General features: G+C 38.1%; 1 protein-coding gene across 4 annotated transcripts in view; it reads left to right on the top strand.

The window, feature by feature from the left end:
* c20h8orf34 (chromosome 20 C8orf34 homolog) overlaps positions 1-15153 on the top strand; it is an 85183-nt gene that overhangs the window by 36219 nt on the left and 33811 nt on the right. For all 4 annotated transcript variants that reach the window (XM_057823829.1, XM_057823828.1, XM_057823831.1 and 1 more), the window contains 3 exons: positions 9891-10026; positions 14251-14336; positions 14406-14491. In XM_057823829.1, coding sequence (XP_057679812.1) covers positions 9891-10026; positions 14251-14336; positions 14406-14491 — 308 coding nt within the window. The remainder of the gene's footprint in view (positions 1-9890; positions 10027-14250; positions 14337-14405; positions 14492-15153) is intronic.

Genomic DNA, 15153 nt, shown 5'->3' with positions numbered 1-15153 from the left:
ATTTTAAAGCTATTCTACGTAAGTATCTAAAGTATGTGAGATTAATTCCAGAAATCTTTATTCACGTGTGAACATGTCAACCCTCCCATTTCAAACGGATTGGACGTCTATGGCTGTCAGTGACAGCCAATGAGTTGATTTTGGGGAATTTCAGGTCATTTCTTGTTGATTTTCGGTCACTTCCTGGTGATTTTGGGACATTTACGTAGGCCTGCCGCGATAACAAATTTTATTAGGCCATATTTGGTCTCATAAATTATTGTCGATTTTTAAAATTTTTTTAAAAAACCAATTCAACCACTAATGTAGTGACAATTCATCCAAATAAATCACTCATTCAAATGCTATTAACTGTTTTTCTTAAATAAAACAAATCATATTAAAAATAATGAATAAAAAAAAACACACATTGCATAACGAGTCATCTGAAGGCTAGCTAAGTGCAGAATATGAAATAGGTGAGAAATCCATTGCCATTTTTGTTTTCTGCCAATTAGAGCCCCTCAAAAGTGTTTATTTGAGCCAAAATCTTATCTTCTAAAGTGCGCATGTTAGCAAATTTGAAGCCAAATTACTCTTTGCCAATCATATTTTTCATAATGGGTGTCATTTGAAAGCTAATCATTGTGTAGAATGTAAAGTATGTGAGATTAACGTCAGAAATCTTTATTCACATGTTGAAGATGTCATCCCTCCCTCTTCAAACGGATTGGACGTCTATGGCTGTCAGTGGCAGCCAATGACTTCATTTTCGGCCACTTCCTGGTGATTTTGGGGCATTTACGTAGGCCTGCCGCGATAACATATTTTATTGGGCCATATTTGGTCTCATAAATTATTGCCAATATTATTGTCAATTTGTTTTTTTTTTCACCAATTCAACAACTAATGTAGTGACAATTCATCCAAATAAATCACTCATTCAAATGCTATTAATTGTTATTGTTAGATAAAACAAATTATATTAAAAATAATGAATAAAAAAAACACACACATTGCATAACGAGTCATCTGAAGGCTAGCTAAGTGCAAAACATCAAATAGGTGAGCAATCCAATGCCATTTTTGTTTTCTGCCAATTAGAGCCCCTCAAAAGTTTTTATTTGAGCCAAAATCTTATTTTCTAAAGTGCGCATGTTAGCAAATTTGAAGCCAAATTACTCTTTGCCAATCAGATTTTTCATAATGGGTGTCATTTTAAAGCTAATCTTAGTGTAGAATGTAAAGTATGTGAGATTTACGTCAGAAATACATGTTGAACACGGCGTGCTTTTATTTTTAAATGTTCACCGGAAGTATGTAAGCTTTACAATCAGTTAAAAAACAGTGCACTTCTATTTTCGTCATGCATGTGATGTCGGTAATAAATTTTTTCTTTTTTTCGTATCGTTTGCAAATGCTGTAAACCAGCGAGTTTTCATGTTTGAAGTGTCACCTTTTAACTAGGGCTGTCAAACGATTAAACTTTTTAATCGCGTTAATTAGAGCTTAAAAATGTATTAATCGTGATTAATCGCAATTCAAACCATCTATAAAGTATGCCATATTTTTCTGTAAATTATTGTTGGAATGGAAAGATAAGACACAAGACGGACATATAGATTCAACATACTGTACATAAGTGCTGTATTTGTTTATTATAACAATAAATCAACAGGATGCATTAACATTATTAACATTCTGTTAAAGCGATCCATGGATAGAAAGACTTGTAGTTCTTAAAGGATAAATGTTAGTACAAGTTATAGAAATCTTATATTAAAACCCCTCTTAATGTTTTCGTTTTAATAAAGTTTGTAAAATTTTCAAACAAAAAATAAACTAGTAGCTCGCCATTGTTGATGTCAATAATTACACAATACTCATGGATGGTGCTGAAACCCATAAAATCAGTCGCACCCAAGCGCCAGCAGAGGGCGACAAAACACAAAAAAACACAAGTAACAAATGGACATGACACTGTCATTTTAATCTGTTTGAGCGGGGCATGTGTGTTAATTGCGTCAAATATTTTAACATGATTAATTTAAAAAATTAATTACCGCCCGTTAACGTGATAATTTTGACAGCCCTACTTTTTACCAAAAGTTTGCGTTTTGGCCAATGTTTTATTGCAGGCTAAAGTGGTTAGTACATTGTCTTTTTTTCCATTAGCCTCAATGCTAACGTTTTACAATGTTTAATACAGCGGTACCTCCACATACGACACACGATCTTTTCGACATCCGATGTAAAATTCCACGCGCCATTTGTTTCTACATCCAACGACAAGCTCGAAATAAGACGATTTATGACAGCTTCGCAGTTTCTTTGTTTTCCCGCAAGACGAATGCACGGCCGATTTTCTTGTGAGAGACATAAACATGGGTTCCAAGAATGTTAGTGCAGGTGGTTAAAAAGGCAAAAGGTGAGGTTTACCATTAAAATGAAGATGAAAATGATAGAAAAATATGAGCATGGTTGGCGCGTCCGTGAACTGGCTTGACAATACGGCCGTAGAATGTCTACAATGTCGACGGTCCTCCTCTGACCCCCGTTCGCCTTTCTTTATAAGTTAAGGTGACAATTATTATTATTGTAACATCGCCAAAAAATCGCTAGCTTTGACAGGTTTTTAATCATTAATTTCAGAACTTGTGCAACACAACATGCCTATTGTCCAAGCAGCTGACCAAAGTGAAAGTAAAAAGTCCTGTCTCTCTGTCAAGTCAGCCACGCGGTGTGTTCAGGTACACCACGCAAAACGCATCCGCCACATTCGAACCCACTTCGTTACATTATTATAGGTATTATTATAATTATTTATGCTGTTATTATATTATTATTTCCATTTTTATTAATACTGTATTTGTTTTGCTCTGTGTAATTGCTATTTGCAATAGTATTAGCAGTATTTATTAAGGATTTAGTATAGGTTTTCGGGCCATGGAACGAATGTAATGTAATGTATTCTTATGGTAAAATCCTGCTCGACATACGACCATTTTGACTTACAAACAAGGTCCTGGAACGAATGAGTTTCCTATGTAGAGCAGTGTTGTTTTTGGCAGCCCTTTTAATTTTCGTCTTAGTCTTTTGGACGATAATACTTATTAGTCGTAGTCATATTTTAGTCATTTCAAAATATGTTTGTCTTCATCTAGTTTTTGTTGAAAAAAAAAAACTCAGACTAATTTCGTCTAGTTTTAGTCGGCGTTTACTCAATATTTTTGTCAGTAAAATTCGAAAGTTTCACTCCAAAAATAAATAATTTTTAAAAAGTATCTTGAATAAACATTGACAGACGAGCACATGTTGGAGCATCAGCAAATCTATTTTGTGATGATACATACTCAGCAGGAAAACAGTACATTATTTTCAATTAATTATACCCACCTGGACGCCACAAACTGTTTGTTAAAAAAAAAGAAAAAAAAAGAAAAAAGTTGTCAAAGAGTTTAAGAGGACGCACACTGTTAGCAATAGCGTAAAGCTACCGCAAACATGAATGCTACGTTTAATGTGTGATGATCACTCAGCACAGACCTTTAAAGGCTCAAGCAACATTGCATATTCTCTCTTGCCAAGATAAGATGACAAATCGTACCGTGTGTGTCTCAAAGCAAGCAATGGGGAAACTGGAGAAGACACTAGCGGGTGACTTGGGGGGGGGGCGCAGCATGTCACATGAGTGACACAACGGCTACGTTCATACTACAGGACTTAATGCACGAATCCGATTTTTTGTCATATCTGTTTTTTTGGCGTGCCCGTTCAGACTGCCTTTGTCCATTGAGACCATTCAAGTATTACGCATGCGAAGTCATTCGCAGTCCGACAAGCGCTGAGCAAGACGACCCGCATGCGCAGAAGCATCAAAACAAATGACCACACATGCTGGCTGTCATCCGTCATTCCAGGGATATCATATTTTTCTTTTTAAAAAGAAATGTGGCCCAGATCGGATTTGAACCACATACGAAAGTGACCCAGATCGGATTTGAAATGGTCCAGTTCTATGCGACTTGTCACGTTCAGACCGTCAATTTAATGCCTCACTCGAGTCGGAAAAACACGAAAAAATCGGATTCGGGCATTAAGACCTGTAGTATGAACATAGCCAACCAGACACTGCGACGATGCATGCTAACTACACTTAAAATGTCACACACTGTAAACAATCGTCTCGTCTCCTTAGACAAAAACTGGCGTGTCGTTAAGTTTTAGTCTCCCAAGAAATGTTTTTAGCTCGTTATCGTTTCATCATCGTTCGGTGATGAAATATTTTCGGTATAGTTATCATTGACGAAAACAACATTGATGTTGAGGTACCACTGTACAGATGTGTTTCCTTATTTTGTATTTCGTAACTTTAATGCTACGTGCACAACCGAACACACGCACGCACAAATATAGGCAATAAATCGCAGCTGGGAAAATTACCACCCTCATTTTTATCGACCGTACGATTAATTGACTTATTGCATATTGCAACAGGCTTAATTAACACATTGAAAAAATTAAATGCATTTAAATATTTTTGGGAGGTAATATTATACTTAATTATTAAAATATTGTTGGTATTTGTCTATTAAATTTTATTTAATTTGTTTTTGTTTTGAATATAATAACGTGCTGTTAGTTTTTTTTTTTTAACTTTTTTTTCTATCAATGTTGTATTTTTAAAGTTTTTTTGGGGAAGAGGTAAGGGTTTTGATATTTTCTAAATTAAAATAATTAGCTTGTATTTGTTTATTTCATTTTCCCTTTTTTTCCCCCCAAATTGAATGAATGTTTTTTTTTGTCACATGTTAAAGAAAGTACTAAATTCCATTTTTTTCTCCAGTCTGACGCAATTTGTTATTAAACACTAGAGGGAGCCGTTGATGGCTGGCAAACGTCTTTTTAAATGTAGTTCGCACTTCTGTTACAAGTTCAAACGTTGACGGTGGCGTCTCTTTAACTGACACGTTTTGATGTCAAACCCTAATCTCTGCTTTTAGAAAGAAAAAAAAATCAATAATCTAATAATAAAATGTGGTTGGGGTAGTTAAAAGGTTTACAACAACTTCTATAAAACTTTCCATAATCCACGCAGCTGTGATGTGTGCGCGGCCACATCTGATTCACATCAGCGCGCCCCCCCATGTGTATGCGCGCACGCGTGTGGTGGGGGTCCACCATTGGAAAGACATCTTTATGATACCCAATTCTGCTTTTTATCTTCTTCTGCCTTTGCTTACATTGTTTTAATGTACACCATACGGGCACTAAACTCACGGGCCGGGGGCCAGATCTGGTCCGCCACCTCGTGTTGCGTGGCCCGCAAAAGAAATTGGTGTGCATCGCCTGACTCGTTAAAATATTTTAAATAGCATGTCTTAAATAAAAAAAATATGGCGAAAAACACTCAGGTGACTTGAAGTTCTGCTCTGAGACCCCCAGTTGGGCCAAATTTCAAAACTGTCCTATATGCATGTGTGATACATCATTGGAAAGCTTAAAATCTCAATTTTCTGGGGGAAGAAAAAATTAAAACAGGAGGGCATTAAAAAAAAAAAAATTAAACAGCAAAACCCTAACTGGAGGTGAGAGCACACGAGAGCATAATTAAAGACGCCATGATTTTAACGAGATATTATTGCGTACTTACCTCTTTTCGATCCAAAAACTCCATGTAGCATGTATCACAAAGTGTCAAGACACAGCTGTGAATGGCCACAGCCGGATTTTTTTGAGATTTTATGGGTGAAACATGGTAATATAACAAGGGCAGACATCGAGGAGTGGTCGAGACGGTAACAAAAAATACAATTAAGCGATAGTTATAAGATGGATATCAGTGACCTTTTTACAGACACCGTGTTTTTCCGTTGTGACGTAATTTGTTTAAAAGTTTAAAATATGCGAGTGAATAAATTTTTAAAGTCGTTGTTTTTCTTTTATACTAAATATTAGACATCAATTAATGATTCTAAGCTAAAAATGACAGACATTTTGAATAATAAATGGTACTATAATAAAAGCACCTAATAAAAGTACTTACCTTCTTTTTATGGCTGAGTTGAAACGAGCGGTTGCGCGACGTCTGTAAACGGGGGTTTCCAGGGTAAAACGGACTAATTAAAAATAGTTCGGGGGCATAATGCGCCATGAATCAGCTATGGCACCATATAGACTTATTGTTTTATCAAACACAACAGTTCTTTTGGCTTAAAATACAGCAGTTAATTTTAAAGAGGGGTGCAAGAGCAGAAAATGCTTTTTCTCCTTTGTCTTTGTCATTTTTTCCCCTGCTTTTTGAAAAAAAATAAAAATAATAATAATGCTGGTAATCATATTTAATGAAAATAACATTCTTTAAAAATGAATAAAAAAATGAATGGAGTATTTAGTTTTTTTAATACAAAACACTGAGAGAAAATATTGGCTTTTTTAGCTTTAATTAAAAAATGAAATTACATTTTTAAAAATTAAATGATCAAATAAAGAGTAGTTCTGTTGAGTTCTGAAACAAAATATATATGAAAGATTATGTACAATTTTCCGGCTTTTTTGCTTTTGTATTAAACAAGTAAATGTTTAAAAAAAATAAAATAAAATATTTCCTGTTTTTTTATTTTTATAAGTTTGCTTATTGTAGCCCCTATCTATACTTTTCTGTATATAACGATAGGAGCTGTGTTGTAGGTTCGTCTTAACTGGTTTAGATATGATGACCACATCAAACATCAGATTTACACTGTTGGAATCCTGTTTGTGTATATATATATATATATATATATATATATATGTTTTAATGAACAATAAAATACAATATTTTTACATTAAACACACATTGAACCAGTAAAAACAAAACAAAACAAAACTTTAAAATAAAAAAATAGTCGTGTCAATTCATTTGTCAAAGTCTAAATCATCCAATATTAGCTGCAATGACAACTAATTCAATATCTCCAGTTTTACTATTGCAATAGTTTCCCTCTCAATGTTCGATGGAGTGCAATCTTTATTCAAAAAAGAAAAAAAAAAAAAAAAATATGTATCAATCCGATGACTGACAGAATCCTCCCAAACAGACAGTCCGTCTGTTATTCCAGAATTTTCGATGTTCTTCGTTTTTCAAATCACCCGGGTAGCTCGCCATCTTGAATCCTTGGTGATTAAAACTGACCTGTATTTAACACAGGCCCTGGGTTACAATCTTTTCAGTTTCTTTTATGTTGTACAACTTTCTAAACATTACTGGGTGTAAACACTCAAGAATAAAACTTCTATTCATTCACAAGCATTTTGTATGCAATAAATGATATTTTTCCTAACACAAAAATGTTAATTACGCTTTCAAAAGCGTTTTTTATGCTATACTGCAAATGATACATTTTTCATGACACAAAAACATAAATTCTTTTCCTTTCAATTGGAAAATATATTTTATACCATTTTAAACAGCAGTACACGTTAATAAAAATATCTCACCGAATAGTCTTAACTGACGACGCCTGGTCCTCTTGCTCTCACACAAGGCTTTTGGCCTGCACGAATAAGGCGCTAGCAGTTAGCCATGAATGTAATTTTAGCATGAGCGAATTAGCGAAATGTGTTTCCACACCATACCGAGTGGTCTACGTTCAATATTTTCACCACGCAACCGTCCAAATTTGCATTAAGCAACAGATACGCCACACAGCAGCAGTTGACACATGTCAATTTGCTTTTCTTTTTTATTCACTCTGAAAGGCCAATCTTCAAAAAATAAGTGCGCATGCGCTGGTTTCACAGCCGCAAGTCTCTGAATTAGTGTTGTATCGGTCGCGAACGATTCGTTCTTTTTGAACGAATTGTTTGGGTGAACGAGACCGAACTAATCACCATGTGCACTGATTCGTTCTATGAAGTTGGTGCTTGTTCGCTGCGTGGGAGGGCGTTGAGCAAGCGGCAGCGTCTTCTGACATCGCACACGACCAATCAGACGCCAGCCTCATTGCGGGCAGGGGAGGGAGTGGAAACAGAATCAGGGCGTCTGTCACTCAATTCCATGTGCGGCCAATAAGCAGCCAGCGTGCAGGCAGGGGGGCAAGACTGAGTTATGTCACTTCCCATTCAGTGACTCGGTCCTCCGGTTCCTGACCTAGCTTGCTGCTAACTTGACTTCCCAGTCAATGACTATGCGGTGAACGAGTCAAAAAATGAAAGGAAATGACTTTGTCACGTATTTGTTAACGTGGAGCCTATCAAATGCTGCTCAAACAGACAAAAAACACCACACAAATCTAGCGGGCATGGTTTAGTGTACTACTTTTCTCAACTGACTCGGGACTACCTATGATGACATACTATCAAATTTACAGTAATTTAAAACACGGGTAGCTACAAGGCAAGCAAAAGCTGAGCTGCGGTCGCGTGACGGCAGTGAAGGGGTCAGAGAACTGTCACTATATGGAGGCTTCATGGCAGCGATATTTACCTCATATGTGCACGGAAAAAAATATTTAGTATGATCACCATAATACTGATTTGCAATGAAACTGTATATACATGTCAATTTTTTTCCAAGTGTTTTTTTTTTTTCGTGTCAGAGTGTGTCGGGTGTTGGTTGGTTTGACAAATTATGTCAATCCGTCCATCATGTGCTATTCAAGCACCCAAAAACAACGCACACGGACACAGGAGATGTCGCAATATGTCTACATTTTTCTTAACAGACTAATGAGAGTAGAAAGGCGACATCGTAAAGAGCAAACAATTATTTCTCGTCAGCATTTGACGATCTGAGATGCGGGGACGACAGGGGAGTTGACCGGATTATTTTATTAGTAATACCAGTGCAAAAATTCAATACGATCATCTTAATACTGATTTGCAGTTAAACTGGCAAATATCAAAATGTAGTATTGTTTTTATTTCAGAGCAGCACATTTGACAACTAGCTATTTACACTTACAGTTTAGACAATAATGACCAAAAATAATAGTGATGAGCATAAAAACAAAAATACAACAGAGCCAGAGGTAAATATGATGTGTTGGTCGTTCCATATTTAGAAATTAAACTTTTGATTTATTTTTATTTTCGTGACAGCAAGCATGCTGCGTTGGCTGGTAGCAGCAGCATTGTATATGTGATCAAGAACATGCTAAAGAAAGTCCGTGCGCCCCCGACCCCAAACCCTCACTCCCCCCACAAAAGGAAAATGTTTAACTGTGTCCTAAATTGAAATGCAAGCACGAGCCATGACTTTGAACCCATAGAACTAGGACAGACGACGCGGAAGTTCTCCCTCGCTTTTGCAGCAGCAGGAGGGAGACGAGGCTGTCTGTGAAAGCAGAATGATATCGCCTGTCACTCATTTCTGAAACTACGACGAACGGTCAATGAGGAGCCTGTGTGCAAGAGAGGGAGGGACCAAGCAATGTCACTTCCCGTTCAGTTATACTGTGAAGCGGTCATTGGTGATTCATTCGGCAACGTCACTTCCCGTTCACTAACCGAACGATTCATTTGGGCGGGGAGGGAGATGAGGGGGCGAACGATTCGTTGAACGATTTGTTTGAACGAATCTTTTTACTGAACGAACCGGAATGGATTCGTTTACTCAAGTGAACGACAGATCCCGTCACTACTCTGAATAACAATCACTATTTCATGATTCATACAAATCATGCCCTCTAGTGTTGTTATTAGGTGTAATGCTTCTATATTTTTTCTCTGGGCTAACCCTATTTTTTTTTGCTTATTTTAAAAATGTAAATGCATTTCAAATAATTGAACTGAAAAAGAAATTATGAAATATTTGCCATTAAAAGGTTAGAAAAGGAAAAAGAATTTGGATGAATTTTTGAGCGTCTTGGGAATTAATCAATTGTCGATTCATTTGATAATCATACCATTTGATATTCTTTTTCTTTCAGAGGATCTGGATGACCTACGAATGGAAGGCGTGAGCGGTTTGGCCCCGTCCGGCTGCAAGTTCAGTCAGGGCCGCAGCTCCTACCACCCGGAACCTCAGGCCAAAGTCACGCTCAACATCTGCTCGCGATGTGCCAGGTGAGGGCACCGCGTCATGAAACCTCGATGCCAGTCCGCGATAGAGCGTTATCTGTACTTAAGACGCCGCCGTGTCGTCACGCGCCCGCACGCCAGCCGTTGTTTGGGCTCTGCGACTTCTCGACGGTCTTATCAGTCAGAAATGTTTTCACAAGTCCCGCACCGGGATGAATCTTATCGCATGATCGCGTTCTAGCGGTTTAATGACTCCGTGTAGTTTATACTACATGACTTATTTGTCATCTAGGTTTCTTTTTGTATGAATATACTGTATACAAAACATAAAAAGTTGATCTATTTTACCTGGAAATTTCCAAATTTTCCATTAATGAGTACAATTAAATATATCATTTCAAAGAATTAACCTATTGTAACTCAAATCCACCATGAAAAATGTTTTATTTACTTTTGTGTATTTTTCATCATCAAAAACATCTGTAAATAAAATTTAAAGTAATACTAAAATGACAAAATGAATACTGTAAACTAGGGCTGCAGCTATTGATTATTTAAGTAATCGATTAATCTATCAGTTCAAATAATCGAGTATTCGGATTAGGAATATTTGATGCGTTGTAGAATAAATTTTAAGAAATGTAAAACAAAAGGGTTGCTAAGATTGCACTTTCAAAAGAGCATAACATGCAAATACAAAATAAAATTCCTTAATGTTTTTTTTTCAAACTGTGCAGGATTGCTCTTTCATTTCACATGAGCAATAAATGCCTTTAAAAATAAATCAAAATACTTGAGCTTAGCCTCATACGGTATAAAAAAAATAAAAATAAATGTGAATCGAAGTACAAGAAAAGAACAACTTGCCTAGCAAAAGTCTGCTAGCTTAAATGCCATAAAATGCTACCGTAAAACTGCTAAATATACCTCTAAACTGAATTATAAATGCAATAAAAAACAAACAAACCTTAGCTCAAACAAAAACTTAGCTTATGTTGGTCTTAACAGGGCGCAGCTGGATTCAGCCATGTTAGATGACTCATGTCATATTCACTGTTGCCACTAGAGGGCAGTGTATCCACCCAAATCAATAAAACGAATTGCAAACACTTTCAAAACAAACCATTACAACGCCACTATAAATGAATCCTGGAAGCAGCAAAATTTGAGTGAAGCGTTTTTCTAATCACATTACTCAAGTCCGATTAATCGCTGCAGTACTACGTTATGGAAATTGCAAAATTAATCCCAATAATTTGTGCACTTATATTTATTATTATTATTTTTTTATTATTATTATTATTTGGCATATTTTCCCCTATTTTCTATCATTAAAATATTTTAAATGTACTATAATTTACAACACTAAAAATAAAAAATAAAAAATCATAAAAAGCCAAGGAATAACAAAAGAATTAATGATTTGAGTTAAAGATGTCGATCGGGTCCGATCACGTCACTTTCAAAGTATTGGAATCGGCAAAAAAATATCGGCCATGCCTTTTTTTAATATACAGTATATATATTTTAAAATTTAAATTTAAATTTTTTAAATGTCCCGGCCGTGGAACAGTGGACGAGCTCTACACCCTCGGCAGGGTCCTCGAGGGTGCATGGGAGTTCGCCCAACCAGTCCACATGTGTTTTGTGGATTTGGAGAAGGCGTTCGACCGTGTGCCTAGGGGAGTCCTGTGGAGGGTGCTCCGGGAGTACGGGGTACCGAGCCCCCTGGTAAGGGCTGTTCGGTCCCTGTACGACCGGTGTCAGAGTCTGGTCCGCATTGCCGGCAGTAAGTCGAATTCGTTCCCAGTGAGGATTGGACTCCGCCAAGGCTGCCCTTTGTCACCGATTCTGTTCGTAATTTTTATGGACAGAATTTCTAGGCGCAGCCGAAGCGTTGAGGGTGTCCGGTTTGGTGGCCTCAGCATTGCATCTCTGCTTTTTGCAGATGATGTGGTGCTGTTGGCTTCATCAAGCCGTGACCTCCAACTCTCACTGGGGCGGTTCGCGGCCGAGTGTGAAGCGGTTGGGATGAAGATCAACACCTCCAAATCCGAGACCATGGTCCTCAGCCGGAAAAGGGTGGAGTGCCCTCTCCGGGTCGGGGATGAGATCCTGCCCCAAGTGGAGGAGTTCAAGTATCTTGGGGTCTTGTTCACGAGTGAGGGTAGGAGGGAGCGGGAGATTGACAGGCGGATCGGTGCAGCGTCTGCAGTGATGCGGACTCTGCACCGGTCCGTTGTGGTGAAGAAGGAGCTGAGCCAAAAGGCGAAGCTCTCAATTTACCAGTCGATCTACGTTCCTACCCTCACCTATGGTCACGAGCTGTGGGTCGTGACCGAAAGAACAAGATCCCGGATACAAGCGGCCGAAATGAGTTTCCTCCGCAGGGTGTCCGGGCTCTCCCTTAGAGATAGGGTGAGAAGCTCGGTCATCCGGGAGGGGCTTGGTGTCGAGCCGCTACTCCTCCGCGTTGAGAGGAGCCAGTAGAGGTGGCTTGGGCATTTGGTTCGGATGCCTCCTGGACGCCTCCCTGGAGGGGTGTTCCGGGCATGTCCCACCGGTAGGAGGCCCCGGGGTCGACCCAGGACACGCTGGAGAGACTATGTCGCTCGGCTGGCCTGGGAACGCCTTGGAATCCCGCCGGAGGAGCTGGCTGAAGTGGCTGGGGAGAGGGAAGTCTGGGCTTCCCTGCTAAAGCTGCTGGCCCCGCGACCCTACCCCGGACTAAGCGGAAGATAATGGATGGATGGATGGATATTTTTAAATTAAATCGTTTTCTAATTGTATTTAACGTTACAAACATAATATGTTACACTCATCCAGAGTCTTTAGTTTAGGCTTAAGGTAGGGTTATCAAATTTATCCAGATAACGGCTGTAATTAATTTAAAAAAAATGTATCACGTTAAAATATTTAACGCAATTAACGCATGCGCTGCACGACCCACCCACGCATTGTCGCGCTCAATCTGTTATGGTGCCGTTTTACCCATATAAAGAGATAAAAGGCAGTGTAAAATGAGTAGAATGAATTTTGGCAGCCTTTGAAGCCTTGTTTTAATTGGCTAAAGCCTTATAATCCCTCTCCTTACGATTAGAAATATCATGGGAAGCAATGTGGGGAAGCAAGGTAGCAAATGATCTTTTTCTTAACACCTTATATTATTTCCCAACGCAGAGAAGATATATCAATTGGTAGCACTACGCACAGTCGTGGTTGCACTTCCCATCATGCATTTGGGCATGGCTACAGTATCATTTACTGAAAGCTCAACAAATACACTAGATGGCAATATTTAGTCACAATACACAAAGTCACAATTCTTTCTATCCGTGGATCCCTCTCACAGAAAGAATGTTAATAATGTAAATGCCATCTTGAGGATTTATTGTCATAATAAACAAATACAGTACTTATGTACTGTATGTTGAATGTATATATTCGTCTGAGTTTTATTCATTTTTTTCTTAATGCATTGCCAAAATGTATATGATCGAGAAAAATTATCGGGAATGATTGGAATTGAATCGGGAGCAAAAAAAAAGCAATCGGATCGGGAAATATCGGGATTGGCAGATACTCAAACTAAAACGATCGGGATCGGATCGGGAGCAAAAAAACATGATCGGAACAACTCTAATTTGAGTTATTTTTTTGAAAAATGATGTTCTGAGAAAAAATGTAGTTGCACTGTAAAATGACTAATTAAGTGTCATTTACGGTTCTACAGAAAAACAACATATCAAAACAATCTAGCTTTATGCGAACTTAACCTAAGCATGACTCAGGTGTCCTGCGTCAGGACATTCGCGAGCTAGCCATAACTATTGGCCTTATCGAAAAAGGAAGCCGTTATATAAACAGACTGATTCCATCTCAGTCCCATGTTGTTTCTTTTTTTTTTCTTTTCTGGTTACTGTCCCTTATCGTTTCTTCCTTGCTTGGTTGTATGCATAATTGCTATTTGTAATTGTACCTTATTTCTTAATGTACAGTATTTATTAAGGATTTAGTGGACGTTTTTGGCCCGTGGAACGAATTCATCGAATTATAATGTATTCTTATGGGAGAATATACAAACCGGGTCCTGGAACGAATTAAATTTGTATGTAGCGGTACCACTGTAGTTGTGATCAGGGGCGGAATTTAGGGGGTCTCGGGGGTGCAACTGCAACTGAATCCCAACCGCAAATTAATGGGAGCCCACTACATTGTAATTGTCACCAATTACAAATAGAACAATATCCTTTGGTGTTTTGTGGACAGATTGCAGGGCGACAGCCTCTCCACCAGCAGATCCCAGGAAACTCCGCGACCTCCTGTATCCGAACAAGCCGTTCCCGACATCTCATGTGAGTGCCAAAAACCTGAGCGAGTCTCCACTTCACCTCCACCTCAATTGCGTCTCATCTTTCTGGCAGCCACGTCGCCCGGGGTGGACACTTTGACGGCGGCGGCGAGACGCTTGCAGGAATGCGAGGCGGCGTCTCGCGTGTCCACTAGCGCCGTAAGTCTCACGTGATGGGATGATGTATTTATGGGACGGTGTGGGTTTTTTGTTCTGAGGCTGCAGGCCAGTAAGTTACACTTGCAGATTTTAACTCGTTCACTGCCATTGAGATACAATTTAGTAAACGGTTACGCAAGGGAGCTAACGTGTTAGCGACGGTTAGCTGAGTGACGCCGGATGCATGAGGTGATGTAGCATTATGAAGCAAAAGGTTATTCAACAACAACAACAAAAAATGTTTTAATTGTTCTTTTGTTCATTTTGAGTAATTAACTGTTGAGAAAAGTATTATAAGTTAGCTAAAATGCACCTAGAAAATGACAGGAAATGACAAAGTGGGAGCTAAATTAATGTACTATGTAGAACTATCTACAGTATATTATAATTTTAAATGTATTATTGAGTAGTGTTTTTTCATTTTTAAAATCTGAATAATTGGATGCATTAATAAAACATAATGAATAAAATAATACTAGCATCTTTGGTAATTAAAACAACTTTAAAATTATTAGTGCTGCAACGATTAATCGATTAACTCGAGTAATTCAATTTGAAAAAAGTTTAAAGTGGTGTTGAAATGGTTTGTTTTGAATGTGTTTGCATTTAGTTTTGTTGATTTGAGTGGATACAGTGCCCTCTATTGGCAACAGTGAATAGGA

The sequence above is a fragment of the Corythoichthys intestinalis genome, chromosome 20, assembly GCF_030265065.1.
Source record: "Corythoichthys intestinalis isolate RoL2023-P3 chromosome 20, ASM3026506v1, whole genome shotgun sequence".
NCBI classification, from domain to species: Eukaryota; Metazoa; Chordata; class Actinopteri; order Syngnathiformes; family Syngnathidae; genus Corythoichthys; species Corythoichthys intestinalis.
Note: the sequence above shows the minus strand (reverse complement) of the source record. Positions and strands in the feature narration are given on the sequence as shown.